The sequence below is a fragment of the Syngnathus leptorhynchus genome, chromosome 4, assembly GCF_054491065.1.
Source record: "Syngnathus leptorhynchus isolate UIUO chromosome 4, UIUO_Slep, whole genome shotgun sequence".
Classification (NCBI taxonomy): domain Eukaryota; kingdom Metazoa; phylum Chordata; class Actinopteri; order Syngnathiformes; family Syngnathidae; genus Syngnathus; species Syngnathus leptorhynchus.
Genome location: NC_141198.1, coordinates 17,311,530 through 17,332,566, shown reverse-complemented (window position 1 = coordinate 17,332,566; position 21,037 = coordinate 17,311,530). Strand labels below are relative to the sequence as shown.

Here is a 21,037-nt window from a genome sequence, read left to right as displayed (position 1 = left end):
TGCTAGGGTTGGTTTGGTTGGTTTATTTATTACCAAAATCAGAAAATAGTAATGTACATCAGTAAAAAAAAAAAAAAAAAAAGGAAATACAGAGATGTACACAAAATAGATAAAAACATCAGACCAAAACAGCAGGTATCAAATTAATAAAAATATATAGAAAATATATATAAAACTGCAGTACAAACATCCAACATCCAAGAATAGCTGAATTGATAAGGACTGAGACTACAAACTTGTGAAAAAACATTTGTCGTATAATTTCATACTACCAAAAATCCAGTTCAGAGCAGCATTAAAAAATATTTGTTTTACAAGATGACTTTTAGGCATCCAGTAGTATCATAAGGAATTGTCAAGCCACCTGTCAATAAGTCTTTCATTGGTCACGGCATCTTTTTGCCAATCAACGTGCCACCTGAGATTAGCAATGACCTGACTGTAGTTGCTACCTACACTTTGGCGCCAAGCGGCAAATTGTTTTTTGTTGTAGACATGGACAGCTGCAGAAACCTTCGGATAGTCTACAATGCTCCGTAACTCTTTGTCTAGCTGAGCCCGCACAGCAGGGAATTTGTCAGCCACGTTGTGAAGTTCTTCCTTGTCAATTGTCAGGTCTACAGTAGAACAAAGAAAAAAATTGTCTGTAATTCCAGAGGTCACTTTTAGAAGAGGTCAAAATAGTTACGTGCTTACCAAAAAGCTGAGGAGGCACACTAAGTCCATCAGAATAGGCGATGTATTTCCACTTGTCATTTCTCAGCATATAGGTTGAGGCATTTACATTGCAGCCATGATATTCGCTCAGAACCCAATTTGGATGTTCCCTCTTGGAAAACACGCTGTACTTGGATAGAAGAGGAAGCAACGAGTAGCCGCTGAGGTTCCCTATTCCCGAGATTGCAGCAATATCTACGAGACAAACGCGAGTAGGCGTGAACATTTGCACAAGTGTCGCATTTGAGAAGACAGAGAAATGTTTCAATCATTTTCCTCACCCAACAAAGTAGGGTAGAGATCAACCAATGACACAAGCTGGTTGACCTCCCGGCTTGACGTGAGCCCAGGCCCCATGATGAGCAAGGGAACGTGCGAGCTTCCCTCAAACATGGACATTTTGTAGAACTGACGGTGCTCCATAGCTAGCTCTCCGTGGTCGGCCGTAAAGATCACCACGGTGTTGTTGAGCAAACCCGTGTCTCTTAAAGCAGATATGACCTGTCCTGTGGACAGAAAGCATTATCCGAATATTATTCTTTCACTAGAAATGCATCATAAAATGCAGAAATATGCTTTCAACCCACCCAACATTGCATCTGCTTCAGCACACATGGCGTAGTAGAAGGCCCGGATTCTCTTGACTTCCTCCTTTGTAAAATCCCCACTGCAGTTTTTGGTAAAAATGGAGTAGTAGTCAACCGGGTGAGTGGCAGTCAAGGGGAGCCACGTTGGAACAGAGACAAACTCGGAATGAATCTGCGTACAGAATTGAGCGATTTAGCAGTGGGGACGAAGAGAACGGGAAGGACGAATCATACCTTCTTCAGCCAGTAGGGGGATGAGCGAAAGGTAGATCCTCCTGCAGTGGGCCCAAGGGAATCAGTCTTGTAGGTGTGAGGTAGATTGAGGCCGAGGTAAAGGGCGAAAGGCCGGTGTGAGGACGCAGCCTTCTGATGGATCCATTCTGAGGCCAAATCTGTTTTCTCCCAGTCCACAGTATTGACTCTCACCGTTGACACGTTACCAACCAGTTGAGTGACAGGCCGACCTTCTTGGCGTAGCAGGAAGTGAACGTCCCGCGTCCAGGCCTCAACGCGATTACTGTAATATGAATATTTTCTTTGCGTATAAGGCCAATCCTTACAAACTTCACACACAGCGTACCTGAGAGAATGTCCTCCTGAGGTGTAGTCCAGCTTTCCGAGCATCTTTGTAAGGTAGCCGTTCTTCTCCAGTAGATCCATCCATGTGGTGGCATTTGCATCAAGGCACTTGTAATTGTTCCAAGCCTGGTTGAGGTGAACAAACTGGCCGCTCCACATGGCTGCACATGCAACATGCATCAAGTTTCAACAATTTCAATTTCAAAAGTCACAATTGGATGATGACCATCAATTAGGATGATGACGTGCCTGCACGGGAAGGGCAGCATATTGGGGAGTTGGTGTAAGCATTAAGGAAGGTGCTTCCCAATTCTCTCAGGTAGTTTATATATGGAAGCTGCACAACTTTGCTGCCAGGATCAAAGGTCAAACGCCCATCCTGCACAAACAAGAACAAGTAACCACAATAAAGGTTGTTTGGACTCTGACAGGTGTTGATTAAACGTGTTTTCATGACTACTCACAAAGGCATCAGTCATAACCATCACGATGTTAGGTCTTGTTCCGTCATGACACAAAATTTCAGCGTACATTTGAAATAGACACACCAAAGCGAATATCACGTTCATGATCATTAATATTAATATTAAACACTATTGCTGTAAATTGCGTGGAAACGTCAGAAAAGTACGTCAATACTTTTCCAGTGATTCTTTGGCATTAACAACTTCCGGGTTCCGGGTTGAGTTGACAAAACAAGAGCATACGTACGAGGAACTGAGAGGAAAACAAAATATGAGACAGGATAAAACATTTAAACTCATAAAACACAAAAGGTTTTAGCAATGCTAGCAATTTAGGATTTAACTTTTTGTCCTAAGTTTATACATTTTACATTTCGTTTCCCAACTTACTTGCTGATTTTCATGTCTTAGTTTTTATTTAAAGCCTACATTTTTTTTTTTGACACAAATCCATTTTCTATACCGCTTGTAGTTCTTGTAGTAACGAGTTAAGGCTTGAATTGTCACCATAAGAACGAAACTCCGCCGTAAATGTAATGACACCTTAAAACCGCGAGATGGATGCATTGAACCATCTTAACTCAATATTGGACAGCACAATACAACTTGTCAATTTCTTGGGTTATTCCCTCTGCAAGACTGTGGTTCATGTCATTTGATCATCTTTAGGGTCATAAAATGTTGAATCATTGAGACTTAATATGAATCATAATTTCTTTTGACCACTGGTGGTGATAGACTGAAGCAGGAGATTTTGACATGGGAAGCATCAGCCATAGCTCAAGCACAAAGATGGGAATCAAACCGAGGAGCTATATTATGAAAGCACTTGTTTATCTACGCTCCAAACGTATCTGATTTTGCTTTCAACGTATTTTGCATGACTGTGTCATGAGGAGTTGCAGTGCAACTCAACAAGTGGCGTCGTATCAGACTGCAATGACCTCAGTGACCTGCAGATGGCATTTTGAGCCGCTCGGAGTTGTTTTTCTGTTATAACACAATGGGATCCCTGCCCCCATTAGTGGATTGATCCTTTTTTTACATATTGATGCAAAAACAACATCATATGATTTTGAATTTTTTTTTTTATTCAAATGCTCATGACCCATTTCTTCCAACATCTCGAGCGTTTCGTCTGATTCATCGGTGCAAGATGCAGTATGCTCTTGGGGTGTTGTGAGTGTTGACCGACCATATGTGTAGATTATGATGTATCAATATGCGCACACACATGCATAGTGCAGGCAACACACATTGTTGGAAGCTGATCAACAAAGGTCGGGAATAATGCTCAAGTTGGTAAATGAACAAAAATTTCCAATTGTCTTTCTTTCTTAAAAATGCATAGCTATTACATTTTGTGCCAGAGCAGAAATGTATGCCATCTTTCAACTGTTTGAGCAAACTTTTTTTTTTTTTTTTTTTACCCCCCCTCAATTTTAATGTTTGAGCAAACTTGTCATCTGGCCCTCTCCTCCTTTGCACAAGACGGAAGGAGGGGGCAGTGAGTGAAGGCTGCGCATGCGCACCAACTTGTTTTTCACATCTCTCGTCGCTTAAAGTGAGCTGAGCAGCCAAGCTGCCTCGTCTTTAACCGGAGACCGACCAAGCGGCTGAGAGGCGGACGATAACAGCATCCGTTGCTGTTATTCAGCCTTCACGCATCTCAATGAACCGCACACATCCACACCACTGATCGTGCCTACTGCTTCTCGCAGAGAGGCAATCTTTTTTTTTTTTTACTCATCCCCCCCCTTCACCAGATACACCTTTTCTTAAACCATTTCAAGGTGTGCGTAGCCTATTTTATTTTTTTGTAAGCCTCCAACCATGGTGCTCGGGAAGGTAAAGAGCTTCACGGTCAGCTACGACTGTCTCAATGACAGCAACGTGGCCGTGTTCTCCAGCGGGGACTGCGTCTCAGGGAGGGTGGTCGTCGAGGTGACGGGCGAGATTCGCGTCAAGTCCCTCAAGATCCACGCCAAAGGCTTCGCCAAAGTTCGCTGGACCGAGTCGCGGAATGCCGGCTCCAATACCGCCTACACGCAGAATTACACGGAGGAAGTGGAATATCTCAACCATAAAGATGTTCTCATTGGACACGAGAGAGGTAAGACTGGCTTTTGATTGTCCTTAAGTTTTTGGAGGATGGGGGGGGCAGGATGATGCAGGTTCGCTGTTGCATCCATTCACATTAAAACTTCATGACTCAAGTTTTGGGGGGGAATTAATAGTTGTCATGTTTTTGGAGTTGGAATGACAGCTGCATACCTGATGGATGCGATTTGGCACAATGAATGACAGCCGGAGTCGACCTGTATTTTTCACTTCATTTCGCTCAAAAAAACGACATTAATAGCCCATTTCAAAGCGATCTGAGAGGGTTAGAACATGCATAAATGTCTCCGCTGCTTAGTTGGTGATATTTATTTCACATTCATGCGGTAAAATATGTTTCTTTGTGGCTTTTCTGAAGTTTCCACCCATTGTTCAAAGCGGTTCAATCCTGTTCAGAAAACTGGATTGAGAGTAGGCGGGTTTAACGCCATAGCCCCGCCCTCGCCTCGCTGTGATTGGCTGAGGTGCTCATGTGTGGCCCAATTACGTCACCATTGCGGATAGTAACTGTAAAGCACGTTTTTAATTGTCAGTATGCAATTTCCAAATGTTAGTCATGCATAATTACTCTTAATTCAATTTTAATGTAAGAGGATGTGAATCAGTTGTTACAATTATGTAGGTAAATATGTCATTTAACTACTCTGCACCGTTAAAAGTTGAAACATGAATTGAGCAAATATGAGAACCGTGGTGTTTGCCCTGTTACAGTAACCACCCACTGTAACTTCAGTGCAAACATCAATAATTTGCAATTATATTATTCTGCAATAATGCCACAGGTGAAGTTATGCTGCTGCATAAACATGCAGGATTGAACTTTAACAAGGAACTGGATAGGCGTTGCAAATACTTTATACAAACAAGTAATTTAAGCGTAATGTCTAACAAGACTTCAACACAGATGAGTTCTGAAAGAAAAATTGCAATACAATGCATTAAGCAATGTATGTATGCGTTCAAGGAATGAAAAAAAAACAACCGCAAACATTCGAGAGCTATGTGTCCAAAGGTCCAACCGAAGGTGAGATCATGAAAACAAAGGCAATGATGTCATAGCATTGTCAAAACTCATAGCTCATCAGTTTGCTCTGATGTCTTCCCTCTTCAGTCCTTACAACATCCGTATTATACTGTACATTTGACATTGACGCCATAAGGAGGCAAGTCAAAAGCTGCTTCTGCCAGCTCAGCACTCCCCCCCCCCCCTCCCCTCCTGCAAGCAGCAGACGTGTGGTAAACAAGTGCAGAGCTGTCAGTCAAAGGCAGCAGCAGGAGGAGACCGGCCTAAACCGGCGCAAGCAGCTCCTACACCCCGCTCCCCCGCCCAGCCCGACCCACTCCACCCCCACCACCATGCACACAGGCATACACATGCATTCATTCCACATTGACTGCAGGCTGCACAGCTCAGCTCAGCTCAGCTCAGCTCTGGAAAATCTACTACGGCAATTTTATCCTCCACTGTGGAACGGAAAGCCCTCTGCTACAACATTGTCTATCAATTTGTATAGTTTATATTGGAAAGCTTTTATTATATGTTGATGAATACAAAACAGTTGACTGTATATTTATTCCACACCACAGCCGCGAAAGCTGCACATTATGGTGTGGTTGTTGCTAAGCAGACTGGTATTTTTTTTATTTTTTTTTCCTGTGCTCCCAACTTTTATGAGGTGCTCTGAATGGTGGTTTCATTCAGGAGTGTCTGAAGGGAGCATTTTAGTCTTAATAAAGTCCTTACTCTAGCTTTATTAGAAAAAAAAAAATCAAAGTGTTGAACAGCAATCATTAGTGACTTTTTGTCTAAATTGTTTATTAGCATTTGCATGGTGGGCCGGGTCAAATACGCTTGCACCTCCTGCAATGCATTTACACATTCACAGACAGATATCATAGTAAAATCCATTTTTATTCTCTTTTGTCTCCTCCCCTACCCTCTGTTTTTTTCTTTTACTTTTTTTCTGTGGTATGACTTTCAGATGCCCTCGTAGAACAATGTATCCAGGTATGGTATACATGTGTTTGGAATAGCGTCCGCCTTGTTTTTCAGATGATGACAACTCTGAGGAAGGTCTCACCACTATTCATTCAGGAAGACACGAGTATGCATTCAGCCTGGAGCTTCCACAGACGTGAGTCTTTTCACCCTGCAAGACAATACGAAATATTTTGGGGGGGGGGGTTTCTGGTGGGTAACCTTTTTGCGTGTCCTTCACAGACCTCTGGCTACCTCTTTCGAAGGGAAGCACGGCAGTGTGCGCTATTGGGTGAAGGCTGAGCTCCACAGGCCTTGGCTGCTGCCCATCAAGACCAAGAAGGAATTCACAGTCTTTGAGCACATCGACATCAACACTCCGTTACTGCTGGTAAGGAGGAAGCGTGACAAAACGAGCAATGACTCATCGAAAAACCAAATTTGACTTTAGTGTGTCACAACCTCAAAACCTTTACAGCTGGGCTCCTTATGCAATTCCGCGGCTGAGGTTTACGGTTACCGCCCCAGTGCTGTTGTATAATATCTGAATTTTGGACGGAAGTCAGGTTATAAATTTAGTTTGTTGCTGGGACTCATACTCGGGTCAATTTAATACTACTCAAAGTCACCCATAAGTGTAATGAGGACAAGCATGATAGAAAATAAGTAAGCATGATTCAAAACGGCTTTTTCAAAGAAAATAACTTTCCAAATGTATTAGGTAAAATAATCTGACCTTGAACCGGGTTTTGCACTCTAGGTCTAATCTATCCCCTTTTTTTTTTTTCTTCTTCTTCAGTCCCCACAGGCCGGCACAAAGGACAAGACACTTTGCTGTTGGTTCTGCACCTCAGGTCCAATTTCCCTAAGTGCCAAAATTGAGCGGAAGGGGTACACCCCAGGTAAGAATGCAGCCGACGCACTTCGCCCATTCCTTCTACGAACCTCAAGTGACATCATCTCTCCGCTTCTTCGTCGCAGGAGAGTCGATCCAGATCTTCGCCGAGATCGAGAACTGCTCGTCCCGCATGGTGGTGCCCAAGGCGGCCATCTACCAGACGCAGACTTTCTATGCCAAAGGGAAGATGAAGGAGGTCAAGCAGCTGGTGGCCAACCTGAGGGGCGAGTCGCTGTCCTCGGGCAAGACGGAAACCTGGAGCGGCAAAATGCTCAAGATCCCGCCCGTGTCGCCCTCCATCCTGGACTGCAGCATCATCCGAGTGGAATACTCGCTCATGGTAAGCGCTCGTGAATTAGATGAGCAGAAATTTCAGCGTCAAAAACCACCAGGTGTTAGCTCCGCATACTGCTAAGAGCATTAGCCTAGCAACACCTGCCCCGATGACGCTTCTTACCTCTTTACCCTGTAAACAGCCGTGAGGATCTTCCCTGTATTTACTATAAGACCTGAAGACATTGACCCACATTCACTTCAAGAACTCGTGGCCTGATCTCACGCGGTCTTCTCGTGTGTTTCTTTAGGTGTACGTTGACATACCTGGCGCCATAAACCTTTCCCTGAACCTGCCGCTGGTCATCGGCACCATCCCCCTGCATCCCTTTGGCTCCCGCACATCCAGCGTGAGCAGCCAGTGCAGCATGAGCTGGCTGGGGATGGGTCTACCCGAGAGGCCCGAAGGTAGGGCGGATCGGCCGGCCGGCCGGCTCCTTTGGGAAATGTTTGTCCTCAAGCGCTAATTGGCGTCTCTTCTCCCGTAGCTCCTCCAAGCTATGCAGAAATTGTGACGGAAGAGCAGCGGCAGAGCAGTTTGGATGTGCCGGCTGCTCGCGAGGATCTGGATGGACCTCTGTTTGCCTACATCCACGAGTTCCGATTCCAGCCGCCCCCTCTCTACTCGGAGGTAAGCTTGCATGTCGGACTTGCTCAAATAGTGGCCTTAACTTGAAATGGAAGCACCCGGAATCAATCAAAAGCTCAAATATGACTTGGCAAGCTAAATATTTTTGGAGATGGTACCAAGGTTATTATAATGAAGACAAACAGAGAAATAACCCAAAATGACGTTTTTCCTGCTCCCCAGGTGGATCCAAACCCCGACCAAGCCGACCGTCCAGAAGTGCGCAGGCCCGACGCCTGTCCGTCACGCTGAGTTGTCGTCCTAAAAATTCCCTTGGCTGACTTGGGAACCCAAAGAAACCCGCACAAGACTCCACGTTGTCCATTCTTCTCTTAAAAACGGCGTCATCGACAGCCAGCGAGAGAAATGCGAGGGATCCAACCAACCAACCAACAAAGACTGAGTTGGGGTTGGCCAAATGTGTTCCTTCAGTGACACAAAAGGAGAGTCGCTGTTTTGGTGGCTCGCTTCCTCGCTGGGTGGGAGGTGATGGGGGGGGGGGGCAGAGTAGGGACATTTTCCATCTTTATGGCGAGCCTTTTGTAGCGAGGAAGAGTGCAAAGTTGTGGCACATAAGGACACCAGGCTTCACCAGTCACGTCCGGACTGCATTAGAGAGAGAGAGAGAGAGAAAAAAAACAAAACAAAAAAAACACCAAGGCCATCACCCAAGATGTGGACGAGCGCGCCACCGACGAGATTTTGGGATTTTGTTTTTGCACATCTTGACTGGAGTGGCTCTGTTTAAGCGCTTGCTTTTCCAAACTGTGGGAGATGCAAGACTGAAAAAAAAAAAAAGACAAGAACAATGCACTGATTTTGTGTTTCTTTAAAAACTGTTAGTTTTTTTTTTTCCTTTGACATTTCCCAAATGACTTATGTCACCTGGACTTTTTTTTTTTTTTTTTTTTTGAAACACCAACAAAACCAACCGCAGCACACTTTTGTCTACCTAGAAGCTCTTTGAAGACGTTGCCTCCTCTGTTTGGATCCAGTATGGCTTTCCTCCTTTTGTTCGAGCCGATCATAGAATTATGTGTGTGTGTGTGTGTGTGTGTGTGTGTGTGTGTGTGTGTGTGTGTATGTGTGTGTTGGGGGAGTTTGGAGCAAGGGGTTTTGTAGGCCTCATTTTGCTACTAACGGGGAGACTTTTTCTTCCTCAACGTATGGCTGCCGCCCTTCTTTTCCTTCTCTCTTACTGCCCGAAAAGCACTGTTTCATGTATCAAAACAGTGCGACCATAGCAGAGAAAAAAAAAAAAAATCATTAATTGCACTGTTTCGAATAATGAAGAGTTCTGTTTGTGTCATGCTAGCAAAAAAAACTATTTAGACAAATGACATGCAGATGAGCTAGGCAGCTTTTGTAGACACATTCCCTTTTTGTCCTGCTGCACTTGCTCAATTTATCAGACCTATGAAGCCAGAATGCTTTATTTCCAAAAGAAAAAAAAAAAAAAAAAAAAGTCGAGCACTGACGCCGCTTCGAGTTTGAAGAAGCAAACCTAAATTGCGCAGTCTGGTCGGAACAAGTAGTCGTAGGTTGATATGAGTACTACATTGGTTTTCTCACTCATTCAACAAGATCCGCCAGCTGTAGCAATTTTAGGTTTGTCAGGAAATAAGATGCGCAGCACTTTTGTATTTAAACAATGAAAAAAAAAAAAAAAAAAAAGCATTACATGGTGAAGGTCTGGATTTAAAAAAAAAAAAAAAAAAAAAAAAAAAAAAAGGTACTAATTACGTTTCAGCTAAGCAGTGTTGTGTAGGACGTCGGATGCATTATTTAATCTTGAAAGATGAGTTTACATTCTGTGGCGTGTGTGTTTGTGTGCACGTGTGGAGATCCCGTCGACAACCGGAACGCTTCTGACGACCAAGTTGCAGATCATTCAAGTGATCTTATCTTTGTGGCCTTGACACAAAAAAAGACCCGCCCCTCCCTCTCGGTTATTCTTGTCACCCTTTCGTTGGCTTATATGTTTTTGATTCCATTCAAAAGGACAAAAAGGGAAAAGCAAGTCCTTTTTAGAAGCAAGACAAGACAGCCCAGAGAGGCCTCCTAATTTCCCCCCCCACCTATACGAGGGCATTGGTGTAGTTTAGCAGACAACCCACGCGGGCTGTTGATCAGCCCTCCTCCTCTGAGTGAGATGTAAACTGCCTTCTCCACTTTTTTTTGTTGTTGTATTTTGTTTGACGCTTTTATGTTTAACAATGATGAATAAGCTGACATATTTGCTCCACGCCCGGTCGATTCCGCACGAGTCGGCCGGCTCGAGTAAGTCCAGAAGTAAGATTAAGCTGATAAAAAAGGCAGGAACTGAAATGTTCAGAAAACAAAACCGAATCGGGGAGATGACGTCTGAAACATTTTAGCAACAAAGTGCAATATCACTCACTGAATTTTCTTCATTCTCCGTTTCTATGTTTTGTGATTTTTTCCGTTAATCGTGACGATGTATGGATATTCTATGAATATGCTATGTTCTGAATGATTTCATCTTTTGTCTAGTTCTTCCTTTTTTTGATTTGAATAAACATTTTCTTCTAAATGAGCGTTCTACATGTCTGATTTGAAGAAACAAAGCACAGACTTGTTGAATCAAATCACATTCCTCAAGCAGACACATTATATATATGCTTCCACGTGTCTGTCTGCATTCCTGATATATCAGTGTGACAGCGCCTCTAGCGGCAGTCTGGAGTATAACAACGACCCATTCACATGAAATTGAATTTCATTGTTTTGGCATATATTTAAAAGTTAGCTGAAGGTAATAAAGCTAACATTTTTTAAATGTGGGTGGGAGTCAAAGCACCTGCAGACACCAGCTGGGATTTGAACCCAGAACCCCTCCGCCAAGACAAACATGCCAACCACTCTAGATTCTTCAGAAAGTGCTCAGTGAAACCATATATGACCTGCAATAAGAAGAAAACTAACAAATTCAAATGCAGATAGTTCCAAAACTTAGCAAGCCATCCTTGATTGAGTTGATAATACTTCTCTTGTCTTGGATCATGTGCAAGTGACCTACTTTCTGTCAAACTGTAAAAGTTGTAAAAGGCCTCCATTCATCTCCACTTTGTTTCACAAGCAATGATCGATTCGACTTCAGATGATATTGGATCATTCCCGACAGGTTTAGGATTGCCGCTTGCAGGTTGAGCGGAGAGGGAAGAAAAGAAGTGAGAGAAGGAAAAATAGGAGCTGTTGCATAACCGGAACAGGATGTTTCATACCTTGTGTGCTACGTGACTGAACAGAAACACATTTTTTTGGGGAGGGATGTGAGCTTCACTGCATTACTGATGACTCAGCAGTTTGGTCTGTCTTTGACTTTTTAGTGGGGTGGGAGGTGGAAAGCCTTTGTGGTTGTCTGACCCCTACGGGGCAAAAAAGAAAAGGAGGAGGGCATCATTGTCAGCGTCCAGCACGTTGCTCATAAATGCTGACGCAGCACAGGCCTCAGCTGTTTCCTCACATGGGATAATCCCACCAACCGTGCACCATCATTGTGTCATCATAGCAACATTTCATGACTTGTCTTTCTTTTCACCAATAATTATGAACACACGTGACTTAAATGACCCAATTTTTTGCTACATATTTTTGCATTTTCAATCTTCAACAACATGTTCAAATCCTCAGGGAAGTCGCTTGAACCGTCGCCGTCGTGTCATGAAAGTACGCAACACGTATACACACGCATGAAGTACTACACGCACACACAGCAGCTTCAGTACTGTGTTACAAAGGCAGCATTCTTCAACGGACACAAAGAAAAAAAAAAAAGGGGGCTGCAGATGGATGGAGAAGAGGCAGAGGAGTGCGGGGAGCCCACCCCCACCCCCTCCCTTCTCCAAGCAGCTGCTTCATTCCAGTTCTAGGCACTTCTACGCCTGCTTCTGAAAGTGATGCTGTTTTTTGACCTTGCCAGCGGGCACAAGTTGTTTACAGTCAAAATCTACTTTCAAAAAAATCCTACGAATAAGCAAATAGACTTTTCTTTTCTTCTTTTACGGTCAGCGGGCTTCAAAAATGAATGTGACAGTATCTTTTAGAAGCACAGACTCATTTTTGAGGGAAGTCAAATTCCTCCGTTGAATCTCAGCCAGCGTCTTTCTCAATCTATGCAGAATCAGAGTTCACCTTCATACATTTGTGCCAATTGAAGAGCTTTGAAAATGCTTTGGAGGTTGTTGACTTTAGCATAGAGGGACAGCTGATAGCCCAAGACCCTCATCACCATTCTACCAGCATTCACGCATGCTTAGAATGGCGCTCTGAAGTGTAAGCACACACACACACACACACACACACACACACACAGTGTGCTTTCGCAATTGCAGCGAACCCAATCCGTCAGGCCTGAACTCTCACATCAACCTTCAAACTCTGCTCTAACCCTCAAACGGACTTTTCACTACGTGTGTCAAGCGAGGGCCTCAAAGGCCCATCGTGTTCCATGCACATTTTGACATGCTATTTGTCTTTTGAAGAAACCCTGTGATGTTTTCAGAGTCTTCAACGTTGGCTGAAACAATCATTAGTTATTAAGTCAATTTTTACACTTGCATCATATGAGTGTAAATTGATATACTGGAGCATCAACTGACCATTTTTTTGAACCATTTAACATCTATTTAATACAATGAATATAAAGTTCAATGTAAAATATCAACAGGCATGTCTCAAAGACACCTATGATGATTAGTGACTCGTACTGTACATGCAATAACTTCAAGCTTGCATAACTGTGCTGTGTAACGCTTTTGAAATATCACAAACACTCCCCACCGCATATGATCATAATTTCACATTGGCGTGTGATGACTATTTGACTACATGGACATGCACCACAAATAGTGCATGTCAATTCTATTCTCGGAGCCAAAGGCCGGGAATGGAGAGCCGCATTCTTTTGAGTTATGTCACACAGGAAGGAATTGGATGCACACGAAAGGGCAAAAGTATGGCAAATGTTGGAGGCTTATGAAAGTTGACACTTGATGAGCATTTATGCAAGCTTCTTTCAACCCGTCCAGTCTCAGCGCCAAAAAAGTCCTCGGTCACCTTACGTCGTGTTCCAAGGGCTCCGCTTGCCAGGCGGAGGCTTGCTGTTTTCACGACTCAACTTATTTTACCCTCAGCGTCCTTTTTATAGCTCGGGCTGACTCACCGCCCTTTTGCCGACGCCCCCCCCCCCTCATTCTACTGAGTCACAGGCTGCAAAGACCACCCCAACCCCCACCTGACGCTCACCCCAGTGTGGCTGAAAAACAACAGGTGCGAGTCGGCCGGGCCGTTTGTGGCGGTCTGCACTTTCCAGTCACGTCTGACTGATATGTTAGCCGTCAGTCTGCAGAAAGCAAACCTGTCTGCACATTTAATACTGTCGCTCCATTGAAATTCCTTCCACGCAGACTACAACACTGACTTATTGCTGCTGATGATGTTCAAACATGCAGCCGCTTGCGCACTGGAGATGAAGACGTCGATACTTTTTCACGCATCACACCACATTCCAAAGCACCTCACGTGGATCGGGCCTCACTGACCCAATTTCCTGTAACTGCCTCAAGGTGATAACCCCGCTTCCAAAATAACGTAACGCGATGGCCTCGGGCGTAGCTCATCAAATGTGACAAAATCCAGGTTCAACCGTTTTGCCCTCTTGGCAGATTCATTTGAAGTCGCTGTGCAGAGTTGGGGGCTGAATTGGAAACAGTATTGGCCTGCAAGAGTTAAGTTGAAGCTATGCGGCTAAAAGAATTCTCCATGATAGTTGTACGTGTATCTTTAATGAGAGCTTAGCTGCTAGCGTAGCGCCGCATTGCTTTAATTCCTCACTGCTGACTTGACTGGATGACAAATTTCACTTTTCACTGCCAGATAAGCTCAGACGCACGCATCTCGTGTTTCCCAATTTTCCACCAGTCCAAACCGGACTGGACCGGTGGGCAATCCCCCCCCCCCCTCCCCCTCCCTTTACCGCCGCATCCTCAGAGGAGCAACTCTGGGCCGGACCGACACCGAGCCTGCTCCGTCCGCGCAGCTGCTGTCCGCTATGCGGAAAGCAAAGACGTGACCAGGTGGTTAACACGTACTCACAAAAAAGCATGTCAAGGCACGAAGCGCATCCACGCACGCATTCAAAGCTTGTTGCTGCGTACAACTTGTTGCCTAGCAACAGTCTTTGTTGTATCAATTGTAGTGTCCGGTGACAATGAAATGAAAGCTACAAATAAGTGATGCTCAAACACTGACGGGACTTCCATGATGTCAGGATGCGAAATGAAAGACACGCCACATAACACTTCTCTTGTATTTACTCGTAAATGTCACTGTCATCAAAGCTGACCTTAACTCTGACCCGGGTCGGCCTACTCCACTTGTGTGACTCACTTGAATGACTTCAATGAATCTACAGAGACAAAAAAAAAATAACGAGTCTTCATTGTGTGAAAGTGACTCAGGATTTCTCATTCGAATACTTTGTCGTGCGTACGGTCCTCCCAACATAAACTAGTCAACAACAACGACCGCTACTGTATCGTTTATCTCGTCTAGTGCTGCAGGATTGAACTGGTTTTGTGTGGTCGCGCTCACACACACACAAACGGCCTGTGTGCCGTCGTGACTTTCCGTCTCCGATGGGGTCACCCCGTGGCATCATTTTGGAAAGGTCACATGGCTGAGCTCTCTCTTTATCGCCACAACGGCGAACCGACGCCCTCTTTCGTATCGTCGTTCCAACGCACTGTTGTCTGTTATTCGGATGAGTGATAACGACCGCTTATGTAAGGACGTAATTAGATTTGTTAAGACAAAATCACGGATCGACGCGACTCTAATGAGACCGCGGTGACGTCTGTCGCTAACGACCCTGACCACGAGCTTCACGGCGGCCGTTCCTTGCTCAAGGGCACGTTCTGTCGGGAAAAAGCCAAACGAAGGGTAAAAAAAATATTGTTAGTCCAACAGCTTATCTGCACAAATGCAAGTAACTATTTCAGGCTGCAGAGGGGGTTAAAAATACCACCAGCAAGGAACGAGCCGTGTCAACTGCCCGTCATTTGGGTGCACAATGTACGCGGCGGCATTCATGCATGCACGCATGCTTTGCATTTAGGATGTGTACATAGTGAAAAGCAAGAACATCCCGGGATATGCTTGGACATACACACCAGCTTGCACAGAACACACACGTGACTCACTATGTATAGTGCTGCTGCCATCTATATGTGTGTGTATACGTGTGTGTGCGTGTGTTTGCTTAGGCCGAGAGCATTGCCTTTCACTTTGCAGACTCGTGTTTCAGCTCAGAGTTGAGTGAGAGGTGAAAGAGGCGACAACATGCACCGTCTGCATGCTTCTCAAGCAGGCCTTGCCAAAATGTCTATACCAGGAGATTTTTTTTTTTCTTTCCTAAGTTAACAAAACACAAAGTTGTCAAAGATGCAATGCAACTGCATACTTGAAATTGTAAAGAATTAAACTGGAAATAAATGTTGCGCAATGGTTTCCATCAAACAGAATTGTGTCGCAATCTTTGCCATAGCAACCGGGCATCACACATTTGAGTGCTCAGTACAGTCTGAACACCTCGCTCTCATGTTGTCAAAAGTTGTTTCAAAACGCCACTTTACACAATAGTGATTCAAGAAAGCATGATTTTATAAAAAGCAATCATTCCTTATGTATCTTGACGTCTTGTTTTATAGGTGCATATATTTTTTTTTATTGTCGTCGTCACGCAACGTCGGCTGCAGCAAAAGGGCCTGCCGGCCTTTGGATCGAGTACACGCTAAAGAGCCGAGAGGCCACGTCATCTTTCAGCAGCCTCGAATAAAACAGAGTGATAGTCCTGCTCGACAACCTGGCAGTGCGTGTGTGCTTTTGGCTCCACTTACCGCCGCCTCGCGCAAAAGCAAATGTGGATTAAAATCCAAACGTGGTCTTGGGCTCTCTTTTTTTTTTTTTTTCGCCCTTTAGACAAAAGTGTCAGCGGCATGGGGAATGTAGTTGGAGTACAAGCGCCATGTGCGTAATACAGATTGACAAAATCTCTGTACAAGTCAGCACTTTTTGAGAAATGTAAAAACGCTGTCTGGGCAATTATTTCTAAAAGCTTCTCTATTCTTAATAAAACAACAACAACACAAAAAACATAGGTAATGCTTGTCTTAGAAATTTGGATGTGAGTCAAATCTGCTTTGTGCAAGTTTTTAACTCGCCAACGGACGTCACAATGAGCCGATTGAGTGATTCGATACGGCTCCGACCTGACCATTCTGTTATTGAGTTTGCTGCTGCACACAATGTTCTCTGCAGAAGGTCACGTCAGGGATGCCAAAAGCGACCAAACAGGAAGACTCGAAAAGACTATTATTCAATGGTGTATTGATTCAAAGAATGTAGAACTGGGTCAGTCTGGCTCTCCTTACAAGAGCTTTGACTCAAGTACACAATTGACTGCAACAATTAATGTTTCACACGCCCATTAATTATATTTTAAATGTACCGAGATAGTGTACTTGGGCTTTACAGTGGCAGTGATCTCAATTCAACTCACTTAAGAGAAGTTGAGCAAATATTGATCCGTTCATGATTAAAAAAAGGCTTCAAGCTATTTCATGCCCCACCCAGTTCAAGTGTCCTGTCTAAGTAAATATAAAACATAAGAGAATGGCACGTGGATTTAAAACAAGCACAAGACTTAGGAAAGTATACCTAGCTTAATGTTAACGCAACATGCCAAAAATTGTTGATATGCTGATGTTTAGCAATCAATATCCATAGTTGTGTTTTCGAAAATGTTTGAAAATAAACACAGAAAACAGCGGAATTAAAAAAAAAAAAATACGCTACATGACATCTGACAGCAAAACATTGACACACACACACAAACTCTCAGTTCAACAAAGTCCACAAACAATAACATAATAATTTACAATAGCATTAATTCACTTACTATGCATGTTGGTTGCTTAGTGCGACTTCTGTAATTGCTGTTAATGTCCGATATTCGGGAGCCGCAGGTTGGCCAGGCCTGTACTAGACAACACAAAACACCTGGACAAGACAAATGGCGGCGGCGGGAGCCCATTGGGTAACATGAGGGGCGGGGTTGACCAGCACAGGTGGACACAACTAAGGTAACAAAACATGAGCAAAGATTGAATCAAAGCAACAGTAACACTGAAATCGCCATTTTAAAACCGAAGGCAACTTAGGAAGGGAACACATTTTATTTCAAACTATTCAGCAGTGTTTTGGAAGTGTTTTTCAGGTGCTTTGTCATTTTAGCTAGGCTGTACCAAACACATGCTTGAAACAAATAAAAATGGAGTGTACTATTCATGATTGAGCAGAACAAATCACATTATTGGGTGGTTTGGTGCTGGTTTTTTCAGTAACAAGTAACAAGAAGCACAGTTCTGTACGAATTTCGAATCGTATAAAATTCATACCAAAAAACAGCCATATGTAAAATGGAATAAGATTTCTTAACAATGTTAGACGAGCTCTATCACATTTAGTAGGTCGCTACGAAAACATCCACTCAAAACTGCATCCATTAATTTAGTGAAACATTCAGATACAGGTTCATACATCCATATAAAAGCAGTACAAATCATATCAAAGTTGTTCTGAAAATCTTCTATCATCAAAAAAACCAAAAACATTTTAGTGCAAATACGTGTCCTCGTCTGAAAATACTGTGTTGCGGTGTTAGAGATGTGTGTCGGCGATGGGGATCCTTCGCAGCTCCACGATTTGGGAGCTGCTCATGCTACCGCCGTCGTGGCTGCCTGGGATGGACTCATTGTCGCTCATGTCAAGCCCGCTCCCTGAAAAAAATAAAAACACCCACCCACGCTTCTTAGTAGTGTTACACTCAAGTGACGGTATATTGAATCATTCTCAGCTTTCATCTTTTTTTATGTATGACATAAGTGATTTTATCTCGGCTTTATCAGATGTCTTTGACACACATGATGATGAAGAGCAGACTATAGTATACTTGAGTACTTTAGAAATCACAGTTCCATCCGTCACAACAAGTCGTCCAGGTCCTGAACTAACGAAGCAGCCCAAGATCAAAATATGAGTAGCCAAAATGAGAAATAAGAATTCGAAGCATTCTTTAAGCATGAATATGAGTGAAACCTTCCCGCTCTATGCCTGCCGTGCGTTTGCACTTCAGTCGGGGATGATAAGAAAATGCTTTGCTTTCACAGTAAAAGCAACACGTTAATGATCAGCCCTCAGTTTTAGCACACGAGGACGAGACGAGCGTGTTTAAAATGTTCCCAAGCAAATGAAGTGTGTGAAGAGCCTTCATTACCACCGCACAGGATTTTGACCTCGCCCTCTTATGTAATTGTGATTAGACAATAACTTTTTACAGCTGACTGCTTCGCTCCGCTTGTCGTGAAACGGGTGAAAAGTTCAGTGTAACGTGTGGCGGAGGGGGTCGTCAAGTCACCACAGCTCAAATTTGTATCGTTTTGGAAGAAATTAAGAAATTCTCTTGGAATTCTAGAGTATGAGACACACGTGCAAAACCCAAGCGCTTCAATTAAACATTTCGAGCAATCCAAACATGTTTTCAGCGATCACTTCCGATAGAATCCTGCTCCGTTTGGTGAGAACGATTATAACAGACGAGATGTCCAAAACTTGGAATCAGTTACTTGAAGGGATATTTAGTGAGGAACGTACAATATGTCTTATAAAAAAAGTCAGCGTGAGATGTAGAGGTCAACTCACTCGAAAAGTTACGGTAAGATGTGAAATATGTATCACCCCCTTCTGAGAAATAACGGTCATTTTTTTTTTTTTTAATACAAACATGATTCCGCCCTTGCGATTCCCATTGAAGTCTATTTTTGCCGCCGGTTAAATATGAGGTGTGTGGGTGTTGCTCCCTTAATTAACAAATGTGCGTGCGTATGACTCAAATGGAAAGTATGTTGACTGACGAGGTGATGTCTTGTCTGACAGTAGGAGAAGCATATATAGGTCAATGAACAGCGAAGGGATTCGAAGAATTAGAAGGAACGGCATGTGAAGTTTTATTTGTATGTCTCGAAAATTGCCTCCATGTACTGTTGCTAAATGACAGCTATGTTATATAGTACTGTTGTGTGATACAGCTGTAAAAAAAAATTCATATAAATTAAAAAATAAAAACAGAGAGGTGAAACCAGTTTGTTCACTATAACTGTATGGCGCCGTGGCAATCGGTTGCGCAAGAGCAGGCGGCAATTCTGTCGTGACTTGGACAAACCGCAAATAAAATAACATGGCTTGAAAAAACAGGTGATCTGAGCGCCGAGCAACTGTGATGTCACTGGCGAGCGGGTCGACAGTGAGCGGCAACATGGCCGCCGCCCGAGATGGATTCAAAAAATCATGCTCTTGCACTCATCAGCGCTTTTGGAGGCGTCCATACCAGTTTTTAAGGCAAATATGAAGTCGTCAAATTCCTGGGACTCGTCGTCGGCCATGATCAAGTCGGTGTTAATGAAGCCGCCCTCGGCGGGGTACGATCCCATCTCCGGACTGGGCTTGAAAGCGCTTGTGGGCTGAGTACTGGTCCTCAGCGGCGGATGCTCCCAATCTGCAGAAACCTGGTCCGAGAAAAACCATCAGGTGTGTTTTTGTAAAATGGTCGCTATTTGGCAGAAACTTTTCCTCGCTCAGTGATTCAACATTGAAGAAAATAGAAGGCCCACTCCCATCATCGTAATACTTTCACACACACAGTGTCAGTGGTGACGTCATGCTTCGGGTCAGCCAGAGTCCACGTCGTTCAAGCACCACGAAGGCCACAGTGAGTTCACGGGGTGAAAGGGAGGTCACATGGCCGTTTTAGGGGGTTAAATAAGCAGCTCGTAACTCAAGCGCAAGACTAAACAGACGTGATAACTTAGCCAAGGTTGGATTTGCCCGTTTATTTTTAGATGTGAACAATTGTTTGTTTTTTTCCCAAGAATCCTTGAATCTATATATATATACCAAGAAGTGGCGGAAAAAAATGTCAGACCACACCCTGGACTAGTTCCCAATCAATGGGAGGGCTGGACAAGAATCTCCTCATTCAAAAGAATACTCAGCTTGACTTTTACGGCTTTCCATCTAAACGCTCCTCCATATGGCCACACCCTCAGATCATCTTCCTCCATCCACCTCATTGTCCGTTCCACCCATGTGACCAATTTTCCCTTCCAACTTAGAAACACCTGCAGGTACGACTCATTGTCTTACCAGGCGGTGCGGGGCTCTTATAGCTCTCGAGCTAAATCTCGCAGAGGCAGGAGTGTGCTCTCATGAATAAAACAAGATTAGCAAATTCCCGTGAGTGGAGGGACGTCTACCTCTCGCTCGTCCTTATAGGGCATTCTCCAGGGACGGGGCTTGAAGATACAGAGCCATGTTTGCTTTTATGTGTCCACTGCCTCCAACGCAAGGACATGACGGACGGGTTGTTAAGGCCGTGAGTGAAATGAGTGGATAATGACTCTTGTTACGTAACGTCAATGGGATTGTGGTAGAAATGTACGGTGCACTCAGCTGAGAAATATGTGAAGGAGGAGTGGGAATGGGCACCTGCAGACAAGGGAATGAGGGCCTGGGAATAAAGGAGATGAAGGAGGGGGAAGACTGCATTCATGTGAGTCAAGCGTCACACTTTTTATTTTGGGGTGATAATGGCTG

At 43.9% G+C, this 21,037-nt stretch overlaps 3 protein-coding genes across 5 annotated transcripts in view; 1 reads left to right on the top strand and 2 right to left on the bottom strand.

The window, feature by feature from the left end:
• Positions 1-13: 13 nt before the first annotated feature.
• arsk (arylsulfatase family, member K) lies at positions 14-17,437 on the bottom strand. 3 transcript variants are annotated; one of them, XM_085908808.1, is made up of 9 exons: positions 17,286-17,437; positions 2,133-2,262; positions 1,885-2,044; positions 1,769-1,821; positions 1,539-1,696; positions 1,305-1,476; positions 999-1,223; positions 697-912; positions 14-617 (listed from the first exon to the last, which is right to left on the bottom strand). In XM_085908808.1, exons 1-9 carry the CDS (start codon positions 17,418-17,420, stop codon positions 343-345), a joined length of 1,524 nt encoding a protein of 507 aa, XP_085764934.1. In that variant the 5' UTR covers positions 17,421-17,437; the 3' UTR covers positions 14-342. The 3 variants fall into 3 exon arrangements, with proteins under 3 accessions (XP_085764934.1, XP_085764932.1, XP_085764933.1); XM_085908806.1 differs by having other exon boundaries at positions 1,539-1,821; XM_085908807.1 differs by lacking the exon at positions 17,286-17,437 and adding an exon at positions 2,348-2,838 and having other exon boundaries at positions 1,539-1,821.
• arrdc3a (arrestin domain containing 3a) lies at positions 3,881-10,052 on the top strand. Its single transcript, XM_085908810.1, has 8 exons — positions 3,881-4,460; positions 6,522-6,603; positions 6,690-6,837; positions 7,246-7,348; positions 7,428-7,684; positions 7,929-8,085; positions 8,166-8,308; positions 8,489-10,052. Exons 1-8 carry the CDS (start codon positions 4,181-4,183, stop codon positions 8,555-8,557), a joined length of 1,239 nt encoding a protein of 412 aa, XP_085764936.1. The 5' UTR covers positions 3,881-4,180; the 3' UTR covers positions 8,558-10,052.
• A 579-nt stretch (positions 17,438-18,016) lies between the features above and the next one.
• Positions 18,017-21,037, bottom strand: part of adgrv1 (adhesion G protein-coupled receptor V1) — a 60,639-nt gene continuing 57,618 nt past the window's right edge. Inside the window, exons 95-96 of the mRNA XM_085908811.1 lie at positions 19,773-19,950; positions 18,017-18,165 (exon numbers count right to left, since the gene is read on the bottom strand). Coding sequence (XP_085764937.1) covers positions 18,047-18,165; positions 19,773-19,950 — 297 coding nt within the window. The 3' untranslated portion in view covers positions 18,017-18,046. The remainder of the gene's footprint in view (positions 18,166-19,772; positions 19,951-21,037) is intronic.